The following is a 26,525-nucleotide window of genomic DNA, read 5'->3' as shown; positions in this document are numbered from 1 at the left end:
AAAGAAGAAATAAATGCAGAGATCAAAAGATATATACAGACTAATGAAAATGACAATACGACATAGCAGAATCTATGGGATGCAGCAAAAGCAGTGATAAGAGGGAAGTTCATATCACTTCAGGCATATATGAACAAACAAGAGAGAGCCCAAGTGAACCACTTAACTTCCCACCTTAAGGAACTAGAAAAAGAAGAACAAAGACAACCCAAAACCAGCCGAAGAAAGGAGATAATAAAAATCAGAGCAGAAATAAATGAAATAGAGAACAGTAATACTATAGAAAAAATTAATAGAACAAAGAGCTGGTTCTTTGAAAAGATCAACAAAATTGACAAACCGTTGGCAAGACTTACCAAGGAAAAAAGAGAAAGAACTCATATAAACAAAATCCAAAATGAAAGAGGAGAAATCATCACGGACACCGTAGATATACAAAGAATTATTGTAGAATACTATGAAAAACTTTATGCCACTAAATTCAACAATCTTGAAGAAATGGATAAATTCCTAGAACAATACAACCTTCCTAGACTGAGTCAAGAAGAAGCAGAAAGCCTAAACAGACCTATTAGTAGAGAAGAAATAGAAAAAATCATTAAAAACCTCCCCAAAAATAAAAGTCCAGGCCCTGACGGCTATACCAGCGAATTTTATCAAACATTGAAAGAAGACTTGGTTCCTATTCTACTGAAAGTCTGCCAAAAAAATTGAAGAAGAAGCAATACTTCCAAACACATTTTATGAGGCCAACATAACCCTCATACCAAAACCAGGCAAGGATGGCACAAAAAAAGAAAACTACAGACCAATATCTCTAATGAATACAGATGCTAAAATACTAAACAAAATACTAGCAAATCGAATACAACAACATATTAAAAAAATAATGCATCATGATCAAGTGGGATTCATCCCCGAATCTCAAGGATGGTTCAACATACGTAAAACGGTTAACGTAATACACCATATCAACACAACAAAGAACAAAACCACATGATCTTATCAATAGACGCAGAAAAGGCTTTCGATAAAATACAACACAATTTTATGTTTAAAACTCTCAACAAAATGGGTATAGAAGGAAAATATCTCAACATGATAAAGGCCATATATGATAAACCATCAGCTAACATCATATTAAATGGCACTAAACTGAAGGCTTTCCCCCTTAAATCAGGAACAAGACAGGGTTGTCCACTCTCTCCACTCTTATTTAATGTGGTACTAGAGGTTCTAGCCAGAGCAATCAGACAAGACAAAGAAATAAAAGGCATCCATATTGGAAAAGAAGAAGTAAAGGTATCACTTTTTGCAGATGATATGATCCTATACATCGAAAACCCCAAAGAATCCACAAAAAGACTACTAGAAACAATAAGCCAATACAGTAAGGTCGCAGGATACAAAATTAACATACAGAAGTCAATAGCCTTTCTACATGCCAACAATGAAACAACTGAGAACGAACTCAAAAGAATAATCCCCTTCACAATTGCAACAAAAAAAATAAAATAATTAGGAATAAACATAACAAAGAATGTAAAGGACTTATATAATGAAAACTATAAACCATTGTTAAGAGAAATCGAAAAAGATATAATGAGATGGAAGAATATTCCTTGTTCTTGGTTAGGAAGAATAAATATAATCAAGATGGCCACATTACCCAAAGCAATATACAAATTTAATGCAATTCTCATCAAAATTCCAATGACATTTTTTAAAGAAATAGAGCAAAGAATCATCAGATTTATATGGAACTATAAACAACCCCAACTAGCCAAAGCAATCCTAAAGAAAAAGAATGAAGCTGGGGGCATTACAATACCTGACTTCAAACTATATTATAGGGCCACGACAATCAAAACAGCATGGTATTGGCAGAAAAGTAAACACTCAGACCAATGGAACAGAATAGAAAGTCCAGAAATAAAACCACATATATATAGTCAAATAATTTTTGATAAAGGGGCCAAGAACATACAATGGAGAAAAGAAAGCCTCTTCAATAAATGGTGCTGGGAAAACTGGAAAGCCACATGCAAAAGAATGAAACTGGACTACAGTTTGTCCCCCTGTACTAAAATTAACTCAAAATGGGTCAAAGATCTAAACATAAGACCTGAAACAATAAAGTACATAGAATAAGACATAGGTACTCAACTCATGGACCTGGGTTTTAAAGAGCATTTTATGAATTTGACTCCAATGGCAAGAGAAGTGAAGGCAAAAATTAATGAATGGGACTACATCAGACTAAGAAGTTTTTGCTCAGCAAGAGAAACTGATAACAAAATAAACAGAAAGCCAACTAAATGGGAAATGATATTTTCAAACAACAGCTCAGATAAGGGCTTAATATCCAAAATTTACAAAGAACTCATAAAACTCAACAACAAACAAACAAACAAACAATCCAATAAAAAAATGGGAAGAGGACATGAACAGACGCTTCTCCCAGGAGGAAGTACAAATGGCCAACAGATATATGAAAAGATGCTCATCTTCTTTAGTTATTAGAGAAATGCAAATCAAAACTGCAATGAGATACCACCTCACACCTGTTCGATTAGCTATTATTAACAAGTCAGGTAATAGCAAATGTTGGAGAGGCTGTGGAGAAAAAGGAACCCTCATACACTGTTGGTGGGAATGTAAAGTAGCACAACCATTATGGAAGAAAGTATGGTGGTTCCTCAAAAAACTGAAAATAGAACTACCTTATGACCCAGCAATCCCTCTACTGGGTATATACCCCAAAATCTCAGAAACATTGATACGTAAAGACACATGCAGCCCCATGTTCATTGCAGCATTGTTCACAGTGGCCAGGACATGGAAACAACCAAAAAGCCAGTCAATAGATGACTGGATAAAGAAGATGTGGCACATATACACTATGGAATACTACTCAGCCATAAGAAATGATGACATCGGATCATTTACAGCAAAATGTTGGGATCTTGATAACATTATACAAAGTGAAATAAGTAAATCAGAAAAAAACAGGAACTACATTATTCCATACGTAGGTGGGACATAAAAGTGAAACTAAGAGACATTGATAAGAGTGTGGTGGTTACGGGGGGAGGGGGGAAAGGGAGAGAGGTAGGGGGAGGGGAGGGGCACAAAGAAAACTAGATAGAAGGTGACAGAGGACAATCTGACTTTGGGTGATGGGTATGCAACATAATTGAAAGACAAGATAACCTGGACTTGTTATCTTTGAATATATGTATCCTGATTTATTGATGTTGCCCCATTAAAAAAATAAAATTAAAAAAAAAAAAAAAAAAAAAAAAAAAGATAGCACCACTTTCTATCCAGTCACCAAAGCTAGAAGCTTGGAAGTCATCACTGATCTTCCCCTATTCCAATTCCATTGTCAAAATCTGCTGCCTAGAGATCTAGAAACAGGCTCTGGATCTGAGTGTGGGGCAGTGTGAGTCTTCTGGAGTCCAAAGAAGTTGTGTAGGAAAAAACAAAATCATTCAAGTCCTAGACGATGGGAAGATACCAAAGAGGGGCTTAGGAGCTCAGAGGCACAGAATATAAGAAACTGTCACATTCATGACTCCAGAGATTGGACATCAATGAGTCACCAGCTCTATCACTTTTAATTCCTTCCCCTTCTCTATCAGTTTGTCTGTTTTCCTCACTACCCCATGGGCTGGAGATTATCTGTGGCCGTGTTTTGCCTTAGAGGGCATCTTCCCTCCCTTCCCTCTCCTTCACCTCCATTGGCTCTAGGCACACTGGTCTTAAAACTCAAATCCAGCTCATTGAAAAGTCCCTGTTCTCTATCCATATCTATCTGTATTAATATCTATCTCCCAATAGAGATAGACACCTACATATACATTTATAAGGCTGTTAATTTTGTTTTTAAAATTAATTGGCCTTGAGCAACTCATTTAACAATCTGGTATGATTTCTCAGTGATCATTGCAAATACTGTGACTGTTTGTAAAGCAGACAAACCTGAACTATAAATTAGTTGTTGAATTTCAAATTTTATGACTACTTCCCTGGCTGGGTAGCTCAGCTGTTAGAGTGTCGCCCTCATACACCAAGGTTGTGGGTAAAATCCATCAATCAGGGCACATACAAGAATCAACCAATGAACACATGAATAAGTGGAACAATAAATCAATGTCTTTCTCTCTCCCCCCCTTTCCGTTCCTTCTAAAATCAATAAATAAAAACTTTTTATGCATGCTAAATTAACAATAAAGTTTAATAGTATTGCCTCCCTTAAACATTCAATTTAATGTTTTTTAATTTCAATTAGAAAGTTTTTGTTTGTATTTCATAGCCATAATTTTTTTTTTTGAGTCTCAAAGCTTTTCTTAGGCCTCTGCAAAGCTTGCAACTCTTGGATACCACACCTATTACTTCAGGGCCTAATAGATAAAACGCCAAGCCACCCAATTCTACCTATCCTTATGCTGCCCCAAAGCCAGAGTCAGCTCATCCAAAGCCACCTCACCTTCTGCAAATGGTCTCTTCCCCTCACTACCATGCTCCTCTTGACTCCCTTCCCCGTGGGTCAGGTGCCTCTTTTAGCTGCTCCTAGAATTCTCAGTGCATTTATTTATCACTTTTATAATGGCTTGCAATTATTTTTAATGTATATTTCCACTACACTGTAAACTTATTAAGCATAGAAATAGGCTTTATTTTGTTTTTATATCTTAAAGAGATGCTATATAGTAGATGCTTAATGGATATGCATTGTATTAATTAAAAATAATTTTTTATTTCTTGATTTTAGAGAGAAGAAAGGAGAGAGAGAGAAAAAATATCTACTTGCTGTTCCACCCAATCCTGCATTCATTGGTTGCATGTGCCTGACAGGAGATCAAACCTACAACTTGCACACGTTGGGATGACACACCAACCAACTGGGCTACCCAGCCAGGGTAAGTAGGTAGCCGTGGGTTAATTAATGAGTAAATTAACTATAATCTAGTGGAAAAGAGACCGGATCTGTTGAAGTTTTAGGCTCCAAGAGGTATGTCTCTAAAACAAATATGATGGTGACTTACAGGAAGGGAGTGAGGTCAATTCCACTTGGGGACAAGGAAGGTGACATTTGATCTGATGTTTGAAAGACCAGTTGACAATAGTGAGGGTGAGGGCTGTGTTTGTACATGGAAGGGGAGGACCAGGAATTCCTGGCGGAGGGAGGGACGTGAGGAGAGTCAGCAAGAGAGAGTGACTAGAGAGGTGGTCAGATGAGAAAGAAAAAGACCAGGAATTTGGCAGAGAGGGAACCAGGGTGACAACAGTTTGAAACGCACTTTTATGTCCTGTTAACACGCTTTTCAGTCTTGTTAATTATTTAATAATACTCATTATTCAAATATGTACTGATCTCCAGACTCTTCTACCTTTTCCCAGTGGGTATGATAAATGAGAGTCTGGACTCATACCTCTGTTTTAGACACCACTTACGTCTCAGACCAAAGCCTCTCCCTCACCCCTTTCCGGCAAACTTCCTCTAAGTCTGGTCACCAACTGTCTGAATGATATTGCCATAAATTATAAAATAACCTTCCTTTGGTTCCCCGATTATCCAGTCTCATGGGTTGTTCTTGCCAGAAGAACTGGAAGAGGATGTAAGTTGATTGAGTGGAAATGTGAACACATTTCTAGAAAAAAGGTCATAGTCTAAATGACAAGTATTACAATCACACACAAATACACACATACACACACACATACACCCCCCACACACACACACATTGCTTCCTATGCCAAACAATTCTCTTAATTTGCAAAACAACAAGTAACACTTCCATGCCGCAACAGGACTCAGTACCGCCAACTCAGGTTCAAGGCCTGGTTAGACCTCTTAAGGAGGATAGATATACAAATAGGGCTTCGGAAAGGTTATGTCTCTATCATCTCCCATCAGCTGTGGTTGGTGTGAGGAGTCCTTGGCCTTTGAGCATATATACCTAAGAAATGGATACAAGGCCCTAGCTACTAAAAAATATTGTTTGAGCAGTAGCTGCTAATTATTTGTACCCAATGGGCTAATTAAATATATAGATTCCATGTTGCCATCATACAAAGGGATCATCTTATAACTTCAATTTATTTTACTTCCTCTGATTCAAAGAAGGTCATGTGGAAAAACAGTATTGATTTCTAAGTTGGGAATCTACCTAACACCAGGGTAAATAGGTAACTATAGGTCAGGGGTCCCCAAACTTTTTACACAGGGGGCCAGTTCACTGTCCCTCAGACCGTGAAGGACAGTGGAGGGCCGGACTATAAAAAAAAACTATGAACAAATCCCTATGCACACTGCACATATCTTATTTTAAAGTAAAAACAAAACGGGAACAAATACAACATTTAAAATAAAGAATAAGTAAATTTGAATCAACAAACTGACCAGTATTTCAATGGGAACTATGCTCCTCTCACTGACCACCAATGAAAGAGGTGCCCTTTCCGGAAGTGCGGAGGGGCCAGATAAATGGCCTTGGGGCCGCATGCGGTCCACGGGCAGTAGTTTGGGGACCCCTGCTATAGGTTGACAGTGTCTTTAAAGGGATGACATGGCTTGTGGAAGCTGGTGGAATGTTCTGGATTGAAGGATGTGCTGCTGTCTTGAAAGCACCCAGACAGAGGTAAAAAGCAGATGAAGCTGTGGACAGACAGTAACCCCCTGTGCTCAGTCCTGCGCTGCTACAGGAAATCCAGATTTATCCGGTAGGGAAGTTGTTGCTAGGCAACTAGGAGAATGTGGACTTAAAGCATGTTTGTTGCAACCTGTCAGTTGTTAAACATCAGATGAAAAGAAAGGAAGCTGGCTTCAGTGGTGAGGGAGCAACCAGAGGGGGCACCCTGAGTACCAGGAAATGCGTCATGAGTGAAGAATTCAGACAAAATCACTCAGAGATGGGGGCAGGGGTGGGTGGAAATGCCAAACTGTCTCTAGTGGGAGAGATCACAGAGACATGCTGTCTCCCAGGACTGAAGGGGACAGAATGTCTGATGAGAGGGTGGGATCTGGGGGTATGTGAACAGACAAGTTATGGGATTCTCTTCAGCTCAACAGAAACTAGGCCTTTTCTTTCCATTGTGACTTCAGTCCTGGTATTTGTAGCTGATGAAAGCAAAACTGAGTTTGGAATCTAGGGGCAGTCAAAAGGTCACTCCATGACACAGATTTTTTACTAGTCAGAGGGGTCTGAGGAAGGAGAATGCTGCACCTAAGTGTTTGCGGGGGACATTTCTGGGAGTGGAACAATGATGGTGGAATAGCAGGGCCCTCTGCAAAGTGGCTGTGTTCTTGCTTTGGTAAGAGCAAAATGCTTTTTGTTTCAAAGTGCTTTTCCATCTCTTCTCTAATGTAAATGCCACTACCATCCCATGCGATATGTAGCACAGGCCTTGTTATCATGACCTTACAAATGGAGAGGCTGAGATCCTTTTAAATGACAGCAAGTTAGGGGCCAACGCAGAGCCAGGACCCAGTCTACTGGCCACCAGCAGATCTTCATGTGCTCAAGTGGCTGCCCACTGTCTGGCCCTCTCACCAGTGGGTCCCCTACTCAGGAGAGAAGCTGATTACTCATAAAGAGAGTTAAGGAAGAACCTGTGGCTATACTGATACCCGTTAGAAAAGGATGTATACTAATGATAGGCAGGAAAAGAATTTTAATGCCAAAGTTCTTAACCTGGTGTCTGGCTTCAGAGGTTCCATGAGCCCCCACTTCCTGTGTGTCTGTGTCTGTATTTCTCTAGGGAAAAGATTTAGAGCTGTTGTAAGATTTTCAAAAGTAGTTCTCATCTGTAAGAAGGTAAAAGACTGGGGAGATAAGAAATATGAGGCCAAAATCTTTCTTCAAACCAGTTTACTCTGGAGAGAAGCTGGTGCCTAATACATTGTGCTCAATCTATATCTTCTCAATAAAGGCCAGGACCCCAGGACCCATTAACTTAAGAGCAGTCTTCACAGGGGCCTGCTCGTATCCTAAATGACTTTAGTTTTGACTTCTCAGCCCTTTTTTCTTTTTAAATTCATATAAACAACACCTGATCTGATCTGTCATGAAAATAAACCCTGGCCTGCTGGATGGCTAGAGCCCAAGAGAAGTCAAGTCAGGCAACGACAATCCAGCCTGTAGGCCTCATGCACTTTTACTACATTAATGTTCCTCTTTCCTACTGTCTTTTTATTTTTTCTTCATTGAAATCTGTTCACCCAGGGGAGATTTTGATTGTAATAGACACAGTTTTGTAGATGCAGGCAGAAACAAATTCTAACACTGTAAATTTAATTTACTTGCTGTAGCTTAATAATTTTTTTTAAAAACCCACAACTATTTTCTGGTTTTGCTTTGTTTTCACCTATCAGCCTGCTGCTCACCCCCTTACCCCGTCCTGCTGGCACTGGGCATCACTCCTTTCTCTTCCTCCCTCCAAAAGCCCTCACACAGAAGTGGGAGAAAGGTGACAGTCTAAAGATTCAGGAATCAGAAGGGAGAGGAAATCATGAAGATAAGGAATTAATGGGACCTCAATGCAAAATCCTGGAGGTGTAGGGCTCTTCCAGAGAATTTTGACGTAACAATACCGTCTGAAAATTGAAAGACATAGTTAAAAGTTAGCAAACCTCAACGAATGATCACAGAGAGCACAAACCACACTGGCCAGCTCACACTAGGCAGCAGACAGTCCACCCACATTTATTCCCCATGATGCAGAAATTTAGGGAGCAGAGCCAAGAACAAAGCAGGACATTGAAAGGAGCAGGGAGTCTCCAAAGGACCCCAAGACAGGGTCTTTCTTTCCCAGAACACAACGTTCAGCTGCCCCATAGTCCAAGAGACATGGGTAAAATAAAGTCAGAAAAGAAAAAGAAAACATGGCAGAGTAATAGTTGAGAGGAAGGAAAGACAGCTGAATCATGGCACACTGGAAGCAGCTGCAAAGGGGAAAACCATGGGCCGAAATCCTGGGGAGGCCAGATTTCCTCTATCAACATCCATTGAGGGGGAAGGGAGGGAAACTTAGATTTCCCAGCAGTGTGGCAGGTCTTGGCACCCACCTCGGTTCCCCTGCAGAACTCCCACAAATAAACATCAGAGCAGAAGGGACAGTTTGCTTCTCAGCAAGATTTCAAAGCTGTGCACCAAAGTGGGAGAGAAAACAGGAAGGCTCCAAAGGGAGGAGAGGAGGAGGAGGGGCATGCTTGCCTCTGGCCAAATCAGATGGGGAGACGTTCCCACCTCTCACCCGAAACTGACACACCAATTTTTATGAGGTGTGAAACGTTTCAGGTAATGTTGGCAGTCAGGGACTGTGGACCCAGGTCTGAACTGCTGGGTTTCAAGCTGGGGGCGGAGAGCCAGAAAGACCACAGGGGAAGACAAGCTCTTTTAGGCTTTCAACCGAGGTGAAACCAAAAGGGGATAAATCTCCCGGGAGAAACCCCTCCACCTGGCTGCTTGTTTCTTTCCCAGCCTGCCTAATTCTCCGGGCATCCACTGGGCGCGCATGTGCGAGCAAATGTATTTACCTAAGTGTCCATAGGGGGACGGGTGAGTGGGGTAAGGCCACGGTCCCGCGTTTGGATTATTTGACAATGACAACACTCATTTCAAACTCCAAAGGGCGGAAGGAAAACACAGCTGGCCCCAGTTGTGCTAACCCCCAAAGCCCCTCACCAATTCTCTCATCTCCCTGGGTTTCAGGGGCAGGAGGTTGTACTCCCCTCTACCCTCCCTCCTCACAACTCTCTCTCTCTCTCTCTCTCTCACTCACACACACACACACACACACACACACACACACACACACACACACTCCCCTCTCCTTACACAGCATGGGCAGGTGCCGTCACAGTGGTTTGCTGGGATTGTCCCTCTTTTTTAGTGAGCCCTGACGTGGCATTTACTGAAACCTTATTTACACACTGGCGAACATGCACATGAGAAACAGCCCGGGAGAACAGCAGGCCCAGCACTCAGTCCCCGCACTGTAGCCTCGCGTGGCTGCCAGCCAACCAGCTGCAATAACAGCCTCGTTCCAGAGAGGCCGCCCTGGCAGGCAGCACAGCCCCGGCCCTCACACACACACGCCACCCCTCTCAAAGGGTCTCAGGGTCTGCCCTGAGCTTTTCTATTTCCCCTCCGGGTTGTTTTTCTAAAAACACTGTATGGATGGATACTGACAATAAAAGTAAAAATTCTGCCTTAATGCCTGTAATTTCTTACAGGTTTTCTTATTAGTTTTTTGGGTGTTTTTTTTTTTAATGTTTAGCCGCTCTATTTGTCAGATGAAAAAGCACATTTGAAGGGCACCAGAAAGGGTATTTGTCCTCTTTGCTTGGGGCCCATGTGACCTGTTTTGGTCCTATCTCCCCCCATAGAGATGAGCAGGAGCAAAAAGATGGAGGGGAAGGGGAGTCCTCTAGGCCCTGTCTCACCCTGGTTTCTGGGCCACTCAACAGCTTTGGAAGGAGATCAGCAGAGAGGATGTGTCTCCACAGCACCCTGGTCTTGTGGGTGATCAGATGAAAGTGCTTTGAAGCCTTAGAGGTGTTTGGGGGCACTATCAGTGTTACGCTTGCTGTACAAAATTGAGGTTGTAAATCAAACTCCTATGTTCAGATGCTTAGAGCGTTGTCTCCATACACCGAGGTTATGGTTTGATTCCCGGTCAATCACAAACAAGAATCAACCAGTGAATGCATAGATAAGTAGAACAACAATCGATGTGTTTCTCTCTCCCATTCTCTTACTCTTGCTCTCTAAAATCAATTAAAAACAAAACAAAACAAAAACTCCTATGTTTTAGGCCGGTAATTCTCAACCCTGGCTGGACATTGGCATGACCTGGGGAGCTTTGAAAAATACTACAGCTGAATAAGAATCTCAGGGAGTGAGTGGGGCTGGGCATTCTCAATTTTGAAAAGCTCCTTGGGCGATTCAATATGCAGCCTGGCTGGGAACCTCTACCCTAGGGCCCAGATGCTGTCGGAGTTGGCATTTCTGAGCTGTGCTACTACAACATGGTCTGTCTGCTTGTCTTGAGGCTAACAGAGTTCAGTGAGGATGGGAGGGGCACCCTCAGAGCCTTGGCTTCAGCACATGCGTGGCACCTCACGGAGCCAAGTTCACGTCTGAGTGCGTGGACATGTGTACAGAGCTGGTGAGCAAACATGCAGGGCCCATCTCAGGTCAGGGAAGGCAATCGGACAAAGTTCTCTTCTGACTTCTAAATTCTAGCACTTGCCAAAGCAGGTTGTAAGGGCAGAAAGACTTTCTGGTTTTTCTTGTCGGATAAATAAATATTCTGAAATCTGTGGCCCGAGTTTGGGTCTAATCCCTAATAAAGTTTGCCTAAGGTCCCCTTTATCCTGCTACTTCTAGAACTGTCCCCCAGAATGACTGGTCATGCCCCAAAAGGAACATTTACCTAAACCAGCCTCCACGTTCCTTCAAAAAGAGATGCAAGGCCCCGTCCCCTTTCCAGAGAATTGCACGACCCTGGTGCCCAGGGTCCCTCCAACAGCTCTGCAAACACAGGCACGATCTCCTAGCTGTGCTCATGTTCACTGCCCAGGATAAGGGATTGTTATCACCTTACTCTTCTGTCTGATTCTGGAAACAAACCAAGGAGTGTGTCTGAAATCTGGTTCCCTTGGAACTTTGGACAGAGAAGTTTAAACCACATGGCTTTTTAGTCTTTCTGCAGTGTGGGGAGCTGAAAGACCATTTTGGGGGCCCTGGGAGATCTCAGTAGCCTCCATAGGCCCTGACCCCTCTTACCACTCTGGAGGCCTAGCCTTAGGAGCCGGGAACACTGTAGAAGAACATTCTAAGAGAAAGACACACTGAAAGGAATCAAATGTTAACTCTGCCAGGAACTGTGTGATCTTGTTTCATTTTGTTTCATTTTTAAAAACCTTCATCTTGGTTTTTAAGAAAATCTGAGAGAGGGTTTTCTGGGACTTGAGAGAGCAACCATAAAAAGGCCAAAACATAAATTTCTCAACTAAGCTCTCAGTGACTGACACTCCTCACAACATAGTTCCGGAAATTAAAATGTAGGCACAAGGAAAGAAGGGAGGGAGGGAGGGAGGGAGGGAGGGAGACTACAGTTCAATGCTAGAAACATAATGTTACTTTCTCTGAAGGATTCTACTTTTCATAAAGCGTGGCCAACAGTGAGTTCCTAAGGTAATAGGGCAGATTCTGAGCCAGGCCCAGATCCCCTGAATCCATCTCTGGGGGTAGGAATTTAGAACTTGCATCTTTTACCAGCTTCCCTGACGATTTCCATACACTCTCAAGAGTGGGAACTGCTGCCCTACAGATCCGTCACATTGTACCTTCTCATCGTTCCCTTTCAGTGAAAAGGAGATGTTACCAGGTCCCAAGAAGTGTGTCGGGATGCAGTTCTGGAACACAGCGTTGAGCTAGATCAGGGCTTTCCAAATTTTTGAGACTATAACATTTTCTCTATTATTTTTTTATACCCAGAAACAACCACTGGGGTCAAGAGCAGACCCAGAGCAGAGAGTGTAAAGCTCTTGTTTATCAAAATGTATTAAATGCTTCACATATATTTTTTCATTTTTATTTTTCTACTTCTTTTTAAAGTATTTATTTGCTTTACAGATGAGTGATGGGGCCAGAAAAAGTCAGCTGTGTTGTCCATGGTCACCTAGCTAGGAAATGGAAGAGCATGGAGTCAAACTGGGCCTCCTCCTCCTCGCCATGCCACTGATGGTGGTAGAGAGAATTTATCCCCTTTGGAGTTGACTCAGCCCTGTCACAACCACATACCCAGTGAGCCTGGGCCAGTGCTATACATATACTATCAGTCAGTATGCCTTTGGAACCTGGAACTTTCTCAAAGATTATTTTGAACACCAGGGTCATGTCCTCCTTGACTGTCAATTTACAGGTCTCCAATGGCCTGCCACCAGGCCCTGCTGCCCCAGGAATCACCTTCCAAGAGGCAAGAAGCTAAATACCTCCCTTACCACGTGAAAGAGTTTGAAGAAGTCCACATTGGCATACAAAGTGTCTTCCATCCATTGAAGGGTGCCCTGGGAGAGGGGGCACAGGGCCTCACGTACTGTCTGCACCCCTCGGCGCTGGCTGAAGATTATGAAGCGCTCCAGGAGGGTCTCACTGCAGGCAATGTCCTTCAGTACCAGGTCTGGGACTCCGTGAGCAAACTACAGGGAGGAGAAGCAATACTGGAAGACTGCCTATGGTAGGAAAACACTGTCCCCAGAGATGTCCACGCCCTCCCCCACAGAACCTGTGACTACATTATGTAGCATGGCCAGGGGGATTAAGATTGCACATGAAATTAAGGTTGCTCATCACCTGACTTTATTTTTGGATTATCTGGGTGGACCGAATATTATCACAAGGGTTATTTATTTATTTACTTATTTATTGAGAGAAGAGGGAGAAAGAGAGAAAGAGAGAGAGAAGGATCAACTCATTGTTCCACTTAGTTGTGCCATTGATTGCTTCTCATATGTGCCCTGACTGAGGCTTAAACTGATGACCCCGGGGTTGAGCTGCTGACCCTAGAATCAAGCCAGCAACCTTGGTGCTCCAGGATGGCGCTCTCTCCACTGCACCTCTAGCCAGGACTTACAAGGGTCTTTTATATATATGGAAGAGGGAAGCAGAAGAAAGAATGTCAGAGTAATATGATGCGAGAAAGACACGATCAGTCACGGTTGACATTGGAGATGTAGATAGGGACAGTCTCTGGGAACAGGAAAATGGATTTCCTTCTATAACCCCCACCTTGGAAAGGAGGGCAGCCCTGCCTGTACCTTAACTTTCAGATTTCTGTCCTCTAGAACCATAAGATAATAAATTAGTATTGTTGTGAGTTGTTAGAACAGCAACAGGAAACTAACACACTCCCAAGCCTCATTTTTTTCAGTGAGTCATTTAAAATTTGGGAGATCCCTTCTTAGTACACCAACACTTAGGTACCATTAGGACTGACTTCTGAGGCTCAGGTGAGGAAGTGGCCAGAATGCATTTGGAGTGATGGCAAATGACCAACCTCCTCTCCCTTTTCTCACCAGATTTAGCAAATAAAAATACTGAATACGCAGTTAAATTTGAATTTCAGATAAGCAATGAACAACTTTTAGTGCAATATGTCCCAAATAGAGTCCAAATGGAACATACTTATGCTAAAATATTTTTTGCTTATCTGAAATTCAGATTAAACTAGACATCTTATATTTTATCTGATGGACCTAACCCTTTGATAGGCTACATCCTCCAGCTCCTGTGGAGTTCCTAGACAGTGACTGTTGAAGCATAATCCCCAAGGTTGCCTCCAGGGTTGAGGAGGTCTCAAATCCTGGCCAGGACACTCAGCCACGCAGCATAGAAACCGGCCTCCTGGAGTCCGGACTCCCAGCGAGGGAAAAGACATTGAGTGCCGTGAGTAGGTTCATGAGCTTCTCTTGTCGCTGCAGTCTTCCCTGGCTTTCAATTAATCACACAGTCCTCTGGACTGGAGAGCAGAACAGGCCCAGGCTCTGCTAGCCCCTGCGTGGAGACTGTTCAGACCACAGATGGAAGCCTGATCCGTAAGTGAGGCACTGGTCACAGATGATGCTGGACTGGTGTGAATGGACAGTCCATCAATGTCAGAGGACTGTCACTGGGGACACATTTCAACAGAACCTTCCTGTTTTGCCTACACTTGACATCTTAGCCCCAAGCAAAATCTTACCCCGAGCCTTATTCCCAGAGTATGCAGCATTTTGAGGTGGAGGGAACCAATGAGCTCATTTTGTCCAAACCTCTAATATTCTACAGGAACAAAGTAATGGAGAAGTGGTTCAGGGACTTAAGAAGGTTACACAGCAGGCTGGTGGGGAAGCTGGGACCCCACAAAAGTTTCCCACCTATTATCTCCATTTTACAAATGAGGTAACAGAGGCACAGTCATTTGTTAACTTGCCGGAGGTCATGCTGAGATTTGAACCTACAATTTGTGCTTAATCATCACCTGTTAACTCTGTTGAGTAGGGAAGAGGAAGGGGGCAGGACAAAAAGAGGAGGGTTTATGAAGGATTTCACTGAAGAGGTAACATGAGCTGGCCTTGAAGCAAGTCCAGCAGTTTACAGGGCTGGGGATGGGGCGAGGGACTGACTAGAGACTCTCTCATCATCTAAGAATTCCCTAGATGAAGGTGGCAGGGGAGGCGGTGATGTGATTCTCTTGTGAGCTGTGCTCAGACAGCAGGCAGAAAGAAGCAGGAGGAGTAGCTAGTCCTGATGGTAAAGAACAAAATTCCATGTTTGAGGAGGATGATGAATTAGAGAGCTGTAAACCACATGTAGCTATTTAAATTTAAAATAATTGAAATTAAATAACATAATGCTGCATTAGCTCTATTTCAAGTGCCTATCTGCCACTCCTGGCTAGTGGCTACTGGCTCCGATGCACCGAGGAAGAGCACTGCTGTCATGCAGGAAGGTTTGAGTGGACGGTGCTGTTAAAAAGTGGCCGAGGTGGACAGAGCCTGACCAGGCGGTGGCGCAGTGGATAGTGTTGGACTGGGATGCAGAGGACCTAGGTTCAAAACCCCGAGGTCGCTGGCTTGAACGTGGGCTCACCAGCTTGAACATGGCATCACAGACATGACCCCATGGTAACTGACTTGAGCCCAAAGGTGGCTGGCTTAAAGTCCAAGATTGCACTGTCTTGAGCCCAAGGTCGCTGGCTTGAGCGACTAGCTCTGCTGTAGCCCCCAGTCAAGGCACATATGAGAAAGCAATCAATGAACAAGTAATCAATGATGCCGCAAGGAAGAATTGATGCTTCTCATCTCTCTCCCTTCTTGTCTGTTTGTCCCTCTCTCTGTCTCTCTCTGTCTCATCACTCTCCCTTCTTGTCTGTTTGTCCCTCTCTCTGTCTCTCTCTGTCTCATCTCTCTCCCTTCTTGTCTGTTTGTCCCTCTCTCTGTCTCTCTCTGTCTCTGTCAAAAAAAACACAAGAAGTGGGCAAGCTGGACAGAGACCGAGACCGAGATAGATGAGAAGCAGGTGCCCAAGGCAGCCAGGCTGAGAAGCAGGGTGGGCCCGGGGGCAGAGAGAACTGGGTCACAAAGCGTGGCCTCTGCCAGCGCAGCAGCTCTGGCTCCCTGTGGAGCTCTGGGGTTTGCTGATCAGAGAAGCATCTGCTAATCAGAGCCAGCAACACTAAGTGAAGTCACAACCTGGTGACCTGGGCCCTTCTTCTTCCTCAGGAGAGGCCTTGGCCCTGATGCCAGCACCTCAACAACTAGAGATCCAGTGTCGCAGCTTGAGGAACTGGGAAGAAATTTCCCCTAAATTCCTGCCCATATCTCCACCCTCTTTTTATTACCAACTGGAAGTCATCACAGGCATTTCCAGGACTTGAGTTTTATGAGCTGAAGAGAAAGCAGAGGGGAAAATGACCAGTCGATGCTGCTGTCACCACCCTTCAGGAGGGGGGCAAGGGACTCAGAGAGGGCAGCCAGTCCCGGCTCCCTGCCCCTTGCCAGAAGCCCACATTCAGGATGCTGGGCCAGGAGCCATAAGGCCCCAGACTAAAGCACTGGTTTTCAGCCCTGAGCCCATCAGAACCACCTGGAGGTCTGGTAGATCTAGGTGGGGCTCGAGGATTTGCATTGCTAACAAGCTTCCAGTCCTGTGAATGCTGCTGGTCTCAGACTCTGAAAAACCACTGAACTGGGGGACAAGCCTGAGTTAGGAGTGGGCGAGACTGGGTTAGGGGTGGGAAGACTGGGTTAAGAGTGGGTGAGACTGGGTTAGGGGTGGGAAGACTGGGTTAGGAGTGGGAAGACTGGGTTAAGGGTGGGAAGACTGGGTTAAGGGTGGGAAGACTGAGTTAGGAGTGGGAAGACTGGGTTAGGAGTAGGGAAGACTGGGTTAGGGGTGAGAAGACTGGGTTAAGGGTGGGAAGACTGAGTTAGGAGTGGGAAGACTGGGTTAGGAGTAGGGAAGACTGGGTTAGGGGTGGGAAGACTGGGTTAAGGGTGGGAAGACTGGGTTAGGGGTGGGAAGACTGGGTTAGGAGTAGGGAAGACTGGGTTAGGGGTGAGAAGACTGGGTTAGGGGTGGGAAGACTGGGTTAGGGGTGGGAAGACTGAGTTAGGAGTGGGAAGACTGGATTAGGAGTAGGAAGACTGGGTTAGGAGTAGGGAAGACTGGGGTAGGGGTGAGAAGACTGGGTTAGGGGTGGGAAGACTGGGTTAGGAGTAGGAAGACTGGGTTAGGGGTGGGAAGACTGGGTTAGGGGTGGGAAGACTGGGTTAGGGGTGGGAAGACTGGGTTAGGAGTAGGAAGACTGGGTTAGGGGTGGGAAGACTGGGTTAGGGGTGGGAAGACTGGTGTAGGGGTGGGAAGACTGGGGTAGGGGTGGGAAGACTGGGTTAGGAGTAGGGAAGACTGGGTTAGGAGTGGGAAGACTGGGTTAGGGGTGGGAAGACTGGGTTAGGGTTGGGAAGTCTGGGTTAAGGGTAGGAAGACTGGTGTAGGGGTGGGAAGACTGGGTTAGGGGTGGGAAGACTGGGTTAGGAGTAGGGAAGACTGGGTTAGGGTAGGGGAGACTGGGTTAGGAGTGGGCGAGACTGAGTTAGGAGTGAAAAAAACCTAGGTTGCGCTGCCATTTCTAGCACTATAGCCCCGTGTACATCACCCAGTTGCCAGCACCTCATTGTCCCCATCTGTTAGAGCCTCTTAAGAGTCATGTGAAGAACACACCGCTAGCAGATGTGAGAGTCATGTGTTAATGGTAAAAGAAAAATGCTCTGAATAAATGTCAGAGATTGTGGACACAGATGAAGTAGATTTTGAAGGGCTGGTAGGATTAGGTCAGATTATGCAAGGGGATGGAGGAGTTTGCCTGCTCAGAGAAGAAACAGTGCAGGAGGTCAGAGGTCTGCTCTGCGAGCTGCCATTGTCAGGTTGTGACCTGGAAGTCCCCTTAGCTGCACAAGTCAGACTCTCTGCACTGCTGGCGTCTCAGCCCGGAACTGTCCTCACAGTTATTTCCACGCTACCTTCTCTTTAGTCAGGTTTGCTCAGTTACCACCTCTTTGGGAAGGCCTTCACTGGTCACTCGTTATAACTGCCCCATCCCATGTACCACCACCACCATCCCCGCCCCAGTCCCTCCCTACCTCCTGATTGACCCTGCTAGATTTTCCTCTAATCTGCAAACCTGCAAATGCATGGTTTCCTCTGCTTACTTCATCATGGCCTGTGGACCCCACAGGAAGCGCCCAGAGTTAGGGTTTGCCCATATTGTACACACTGTATTCTAGTCCCTAAAATGCTCCTACATATGTAAGGAATACATGAATAAAGCTCAATTTCTTCAACTAGAAGAGGAGTTGAGCCATGTGATCTCTAAGCTTTCTTCCAGTCATAAATATCTGCGCTGTCGTGTGGAGGATTTGTACTGTCTCAGAATCCTGTGAGGAAAATGCTCATCAGCTCAAGGAAACCCCTGGGGGCTTTTCTGAATAAGTGGCATGGCACTGGGGAACAAATTTTTTTTTCATTTTCTGTTGCATGAGGTTTTAGAACTGTTTCTGTATATTTCTGCATCACTGATTCCAAATCTGAAATCTGATTTTTGGTGCATGCTCTAGTTTTTATGCAATTTTAATTTCTTTTTGTTACAGTTAATGGCATGCATTGGTTTTCAAATTGGAGTTAAAGGGCAACAACTCTTGGATTGAACATAACCCACAAGGCAATTAATGTTTTACAAACATCACTTTTACATAATTGTAGTTGTTTTTAAATATAAAAAATTATTATCTGATAAAAACACCCTCTTATTTTGTTTTAAGATTGAATCATGGCTTCTTTGAGTAGGCGTAAATGTAAGAATAGTCCTGACACCTTCTGTTATATATGTGGCTGTTACACACTTCAACGTCAAAGGCGCAATATTTCATCATTTGTGACACGTGCATATATTGCTTATTTTCAAGTTCCCCTTGGTGATCAAGACAAGAATTGGGTTCCTCATATTGTGTTACAATTGTGAGGAAATACTTCGTGACTGGTCAAAAGGAAAACGCAAAGGAATGCCTTTTGGTATTCCCATAGTTTGGCGTGAACCTAAGGACCACAGCAGTGACTGTTATTTCTGTCTGATCCATACAAAGGATATGATCGCATATCCTAATATTCCTTCAGCAATGCGACCTATCCCACACTCTGAGACACTCCCGGTTCCAGTTTTCAATGGTTCTATTTCTTCTAAGGACGAAGAAAGTGAACATGGTGATCAAGTGTATTTTGATAAGATGCATGAGGAAATGGTTGTAGAATCTGAAGGGTCTTCTTCTGATGCCAAGCAGTCATTAACCCTTCAGCAGTTTAGCCAACCCGAATTGAATGACTTAGTAAAAGATTTGGGACTATCAAAGAAAGCAGGTGAGTTATTAGCCTCCAGGCTTCAACAAAAGAATGTACTTCACTGGTAAGCTAAAGTATCCCATTTCAGGAAGTGTGAACAAATTTTTGTGGACTTTTTTTCTGAAGACAAACACTTTGCTTACTGTCATGATATCAGTTGTCTTCTCAGACAGCTAGGTGTTACCACTTACAGTCCAACAGAATGGTGGCTATTTCTTGACAGCGGTTCCAATTGGTTATTCAACTCATCTGCGAGAAGATTATAATGACATAAAAATTGTCCTCAACTTTCTGAAGTATGAGGAGCATAACTGGATCATTTGTGTGGATCTTAAAATGGTAAATTTCCTGCTAGGACAACAGAGAGGTTTCACAAAGTATCCTTGCTTTCTGTGTTTGTGGGACAGCCGATCTCGGGAGAAACACTGGACACAGAAGGAGCAGCTGAAATGTGAAGCTCTGGAAGTAGGGATGCAAAATATTGTGAATGAACCTGTAGTTAATTGAGACAGGATCATTTTTCCCCCACTTCACATCAAACTTGGCTTAATGAAGCAGTTTTTTCAGGCTTTGAATAGAGAAAGTGAATGCTTTCATCATATTATTTCTGCTTCTCCTGCCTTGTCTTTCGAGAAGATAAAAGCAAGTATATTTGATGGACCTCAGATTCAAACCCTCATACGTGACAAAGAGTTTGCCAGGAAGATGAATAAGGAGGAGAAAGCAGCATGGCAATCTTTTGTGGCAGTTACAAAGAACTTCCTTGATAAGTTTCCTGAAAATCTTGGAGCTGTTAGTGATGAGCAGACTACCGCTGGAGCATCAAACGAGATTGTTTGTACACAAACGCAAGAGCTACAAACGCAAATTTTTGCCTGAATAGAATTTAAATAAGTTTTGTGCAAATTTTATGATTAAAATAAGTGTTTTAATATGATCTATTTTGAAATTGTATGCAAATTCTGATGCAATCATATCTTTTAGTGTATTAGTGTATTTACTGCATTATATAAATTATTATATTTTCACAAAGATGATGCCCAAGAAGATATTCTACTTCATTATGTTAAACTAAATGTTGAAAATTTTACAATAAGATGAAAACATAAAATCTTGAATTGCAAAAACTGTAGCTTACAGAGAAAAATTAATGTCAGATTTGAGATCAACACACTCGAATTAGGTAAGAACAAGTGTTTTTGTGGATGCAACAAAAATTTTGTTCCCCAGTGTTATGGATTCTGAATATGAAAGCAAGAAGGGAAAAGAAGCCAAGATAATCCTTGCCTTTCTCAGGCTCATGACCAAGGACAAGAACCTACCTGCTCTGGTCGGACCTGAGAGTTGACCAGAAGGTAGACAACTGAGTCAGACAGGCCAATGCTTTTCACAAGAAATAGTGTCAGTGTTTCTTCATCTTTTAGGATATCCCGAATTCGTATTCCTCTTCCTGTATAGGAATGGGAGAAAGATTAGGGTGCCGAAGGGGAGGTGGATCAAAGAAGAATAAGCATTTAGAATTCATTGCAAACATTTCAACTTGGTTCTTGGGTCCCCTGGGAGTGCCTGGAGGTAAGGGCTCCTGTGGTCAGCCATCACCCAATGCAGTTATGTAACTTCCTGCTGGGGAAAATGTAGTGAGAAGGCAGAGAAGGTGGAAAAAATTAGCCCAGGGTCTGGCGTGGGGTCATCAGACACTTTGTGGGGTTGGTCTAAGACAGTGACTCTCTATGGGATAGTAGTAAGGAGCTGGAAAGGGGAATTTGTCCCTCTGGGAAAATCTGGCACCATCTGGAGACATGTTTTATTGTCACAACTGGATAGGTACTAGTGGGTAGAGAACAGGGATGCTGCTAACCATCTCACAATGCACAGGACAAACCCCTGCCCCCCACAGAACAAAGAACTCTCTGGTCCAAAATGCCAATATTGCTAAGGTTGAGAATTGCTAGTCTGGGATTAGAAAAGACACATGCTCTGTCCACACTGCAGTTGTCATGGGTAGAGGATCCTTCTCAACTTTTCTGTAGTCTCAGTTAAGGCTCTGAGCTCAGGGTATTGATGTGGCTAAGAGAGATGAGACTGTTTTGGTCAAGGAAATCTTCAAGTGGAAAAGAGAGGATGGCCTATTATCTGGGCTTGCAATTTCATACCCTGATCATCCCAGTCACATTCTTTCTAGCTCCACTCAAAACCCAATAGAAGCAGAAATTTCTTTATGGGAGGCACAAAGGACTCCTAAGAGTTTACGTAACCTTGGGTCAAGTGATTGAACCTCTCTGTGCCTGCACTTTTCCCATCTGCCTCTTAGGATTGTTGTGGGGCTGATGAGAGACAAAAGATGCAAAGTGCTTGCTCTCAGGACTGAAAATGATGAGCACTCAGTTAATGCTTATTCTGATTGCCTTCATATTATTCTTACCCCTCCCAGGGGAGTCACACCCAGGGTGCCCACCTCCTCTGCCTGCTACCAGAGCCAATACTTAGCCTCATGCTGGCCCCTGTTGTTATAGTTCATGAGGCAAAGAAAGTTACAGGCCGAACTATTAATGGAATAATTTCAACATTAAGGGAAAGTGTTTGGGTTGCATGAAAATGCCTATTTCTATGTTTCAACTTTTCCAGGAGCCTGGTTGACTTCTTATTGTTTAGTACTTCTTTAGCTAGACTTAATCATCAAACGCTCCTACTACCTCCAAAGCCCATCTCCTCCCTCCTCGAATTCTTCCCTCACTAGGTGGCCAAGTGGTCTAGCAGCCTGAGTACTTGACAGCCATCCCTTCTGTTTTCAGTTGTGACCCTCCCTGTACAGGGCCTTGTCCAGACTGCTGTTGCTGCTCATTTCCTCTTGAAAGGGAGTGGGTCAACCACAGGCCTGTCCCTGCAGCTAGTCTGTCCTGAGGTTCCACTACTAAACAGTCACCTGACTCTCCAGGATGGGTGCCCTTTACAGTTGTGCCATGGGGGGTATCCCAGTATCTTTTAGGGCATCTAAGAAGAGCTCAAAGACTTGAGGAGAACCTCACATAAGAGAGAATCTGAAGGAGGAGGAGGGCTCTGAGAGGTACTGTTCTAATTGATTCTTGCCTTTCCTTTGACTCAACAAGGTGTGTCCTGTTATCTTCCAAACACAGCTCTTGCCTCCCTTGTTTTCTTGGGGCAATAGCTCAGTTTTCTTCCCCCAATCACTTCTTTACATAGTGCTGTATATCACACACACACACACACACACACACACACACACACACACACACACACACACACACATCTCCTGAAAGCAGTTGGCCATGGATTCTACTTCCATTCATACCTCTCATCATAGCTAGCAATGTTGGGCACACAAATGTAGGCCGGTGAGGTGACCTCTGTCTGACATCAGCATTACTGCCTGACATGGAATCAGAGCCTCAATAAACAGAAGGAATGGCATGGGCACCCAATAAATACCTGTTGTCCTGACCTGAAAGTCATGACACTATTCGACTGTTGATCTCCTTGTTATTCTTTAACTCACTCACCCGACCTTACATACAAAAGCCTTGCTGGGAAGAGGGACAGCACAGGGGCAGACAGGGAGGGATTTTGTCCTGGTGTCTCACAATATCCCACCCAGGTGTCAGCGGCTGTGGCCCGAGAGAGGAGGGGCAGGAGCCTTCTGGGTCCACACACCTGCGGAGGGGTGGGGCCACCCTGCAGGGAAAGTGTGGGGCCCAGAATGTAAGAGGTGGCTGATACCAGACAGAGGTTTCACCAGACTCTCGAGGGAGAAATGTGAACTGGGGACGCGAGGAAAGAAAAATAAATTTTGTTTAAAATGTGGTTCTTCTTGTTCTCTTCCCCAGGAAGATTAGACACTGGGGGAAGGGTAGCTGGGGCCCACAGAGGGAGGGGAGCTGGAGGGGGCAGTTAGGAGGGGGCGAGAGGCTCTTGGGAAGAAGGTGGCTAAGATGATTGAGAGCCCACAGAGCTCCCTCGGGGTGGGGGTGGGGGGCTCATGTCCGTCTGTAACCGTTGATCCTCCCCAGTTGAGAATGCTGCACTACAGGTTTGCTGGAAGGAAATCACTGCCTGGTCTGTCATCAGTGTACTTTCCCAGGTGACTGGGGAGCTGACTGGCAGAAACACGCACCAGTGACAGCTGCCACCTGGCTTTCAAAGACTTAACCCTCCCCTGCAGCTTTGGGCCGAGGGTTCAGTATTCACAGGGAGCAATGTCAGGGAGGGGGGTGGCGACTACTCTGGGACAGGTTTTGAAATAATCTGCAATGCTGGTAGCGGACTTCAGTCCCCAGCCTGGAATTCCTTCAGAGACAGTGTCCCAACTTTACGTGGGGATGGTCCCCTGTCCCCTCTCATGGCCATAAGACCAGGTGTACTATGGAACTCTGTTCCCAATCTCAAAGTTCATTTGGGAGCCTTGGCTGGCCTTCCTGGACCTAGTCTCCCCAGACCTCTGAAGCTGCTGCCGTGTGGGGTTCTCCCCCAAAGCCTGCAGGCCTGCAGAAGGATCGCTTTGGTGCCAGTTCAAAACTCTCCCTGCTTTGGGTCAGGAAGCAGTGGTCTTGGTTCACACCCCTACACTGTAAAGAGCACAGAGAAACTGAGGCTTGAAGTGACTCCACTTACGCTTCCTCCCAGCCATACCCCACATGATGACCAAACACAGAAATGGACGTTTGATTTGATGGACAAGGTGGCAGTCGCTCTTTCATCTTAGAAAGAAAATGCTGGTGCTCCCCCCCCCTTTTTTATTATTATTAAAATGATTGTGCTCATAGGACTAAATGATTAGTCCTTCAAGTTCCACCTAAGTAAATTATTCTATCCAAAGCAACAAAAGACGTGGTATTTATAATTTGGCTTTACTACATAAAGTATGTGCTTTACTATTTTTGAAACAATTAGGACGTAATGACGTAGTTTTGAAGTCCCATCTGAACAGACCCCTGGCCCTTATTGCTCCAATGGGGAGTGAAGGGAGAAGTTGGCTGATGGGAGGGGGTCAGACTCTCCTTAGAGTACTTCCCCTCTGAGCTCTTGGAGCTCTACCTGCCCCCCCATACACAAGGTGGTCATTGTTCATGCAGTCCTTCCACTTCTGCCCTGGAAGCTGGTGGACACTGTCTGGCGCATGTCCGTGCCAGGGGCTCACACATCGCCTGGCCAGTAGGCGCTCGCCGAGCTTCCACTGACTGCTGACTGCTGACTGCTGACTGCTGACTGAGCAGCACAGCGAGGCTCCTGGGCTGATCCACACCATTCCCCACCTTTCATGTTTGGAACCCTGAGCAGGGGTGGTTCTACACAGCCCCTCCTGTCCCCATAGTAGACCTTCCTCATCCCTGTCATCCTTTAAGGTCATCCTGAAAGTCATTGCCCCCTCCATCTCCACTCTAGGAGCAGATATCTCCCAGGTCCAAACCGCTTCTTCCACAGGCTACACGCCTGCTTCCTGAGCAGTCCTCCCACAGTAGCAGCCTTTGTTCCACCCTCGGCCCGCAGTGACCCTCGGGTTTCTGACAGGCCTGGCTCCCTCCCAGATACTGAGGTGCCCCTCCCCGGGATGGTTCCAGCCGGTGCCTAGGCTTTGCCGTGTTCATCCCTCCAGCCGCCTGCAGTGAAGCCCCCTGCGGTCACAGCCACTATACAACACCCACTTATGCTCTAAGAAGAGGTGCCAGAGTGGTCACTGGGGTTGCGGGTATTTGTTCTTGTTTTTCCCCTGGAGGAAAGTTGCAGGAGAGGGGGCTCTTCCACCCTTTCCCCTCACTGTTCCTGACTCTGAGTCAGCCTCAGTGTCCATGTGACCCACCCAGCCTGGCCTCTCATTTCCTTTGCCTGCTTATCAACTAAACCCTCAGCTCTGCTCTACCTCAACCACCATGGCCACACCTGGGGGCTTGCTCTCACCTGTCCTGCCTACTTTTGAAATCCTGAATTCATGCACTTCATTTTTTTTTACCACAACCTTCAATCCTTCCATCTTGCTCATTTTCTCAGCCCTTAAACCGAGTCATGATGCCCCCTGAGATCTCTAGTTTCTTGCCCATTTCAGCACTTTCGGCTTCTTGTCCATACTTATAAATCCTGGACCCAACATGACACAGGTAGTTCAATCACAACCCTCAACCTCTTTGCCTCCTGGACTTTTTATGCCCCCCACAAGTCCCTGGCTTGGTATCCCCCCAACTCTGCACCTTCTCTGTTTCAGGGAGAGCCTGGGATGCTGAATATCACTGGAAGAAACCAAACAATTGTATGCACATATTTATGTCATGATAAACACATGCTTTGAGCCCTAATGCTATTGGCCTTGCTCACACACATTCCGGTGAGCTCTCTCTCTAGGACTCTATGAAAGCTGTCCCATAGCTTTACCTTACCCTGCAAACCACTCTTCCCCTGCTTCCAGCACTCACCCCAGCCTCATACTGCCCAGAACACAAGCTCTCCTGGTGTGTTCCTTTCTGACTCCGGGCTTCCCTGCGGTAAGAACTCGGTTGACATCCTTCCCAACTTCCTACCTTCTAGGCCGGTGGGAAGAGGAGTCCTCACCAAAGTGAGCTCGTGACACCTCTAGACTCTTTTCTTTCCTGCCTCCCCTAGTATCTTTTCTCACAAAACCTGCCCATCCTTCCCTGTGTCTCCAGTCTCTCTGATGTATGAGGCAGGTGAAAGGCAGTGATGGCTGAGAACACTGATGGCCCCTCACCTGCAATTCTTTCGGGGTGAGTCCTGAGGGTGTCCATGAGCTGGGATAAGCTGCGGAGTTCTGTCCAAATGGGGCCTAGGTGCTGGGTCTCTGGTGCATCCATGACGAGTTCTTGAAAATCGCGATACACTCTTGCCAAGCTGGAAGAAAGACAATGCCTCTTCAATAAAGACATAGCTGTCATTTTTATAACACCACCTTGTGCAATTTTTAAAAATACCATCTGCTTGACCCAGCTACAACATTATGTATCTTTACAATAGTGCCAAGGCAAAAGGAGAATCATATTTTTATGTCATTGTGCAGACAAGATAACAGACAAAGGCAATGAGCAATTCTCTCAGTCTTCCAATGTTAACAGT

At 44.9% G+C, this 26,525-nt stretch overlaps 1 protein-coding gene across 3 annotated transcripts in view; it reads right to left on the bottom strand.

Moving 5' to 3' along the window:
* ABCA4 (ATP binding cassette subfamily A member 4) overlaps positions 1-26,525 on the bottom strand; it is a 147,422-nt gene that overhangs the window by 105,787 nt on the left and 15,110 nt on the right. For 2 of the 3 annotated variants that reach the window (XM_066376742.1, XM_066376743.1), the window contains exons 4-6: positions 26,164-26,303; positions 20,774-20,901; positions 13,019-13,216 (exon numbers count right to left, since the gene is read on the bottom strand). In XM_066376742.1, coding sequence (XP_066232839.1) covers positions 13,019-13,216; positions 20,774-20,901; positions 26,164-26,303 — 466 coding nt within the window. The remainder of the gene's footprint in view (positions 1-13,018; positions 13,217-20,773; positions 20,902-26,163; positions 26,304-26,525) is intronic. The other variant, XM_066376744.1, reaches the window with a different exon arrangement.

This window comes from Saccopteryx leptura, chromosome 3, assembly GCF_036850995.1.
Source record: "Saccopteryx leptura isolate mSacLep1 chromosome 3, mSacLep1_pri_phased_curated, whole genome shotgun sequence".
NCBI lineage: Eukaryota > Metazoa > Chordata > Mammalia > Chiroptera > Emballonuridae > Saccopteryx > Saccopteryx leptura.
Note: the sequence above shows the minus strand (reverse complement) of the source record. Positions and strands in the feature narration are given on the sequence as shown.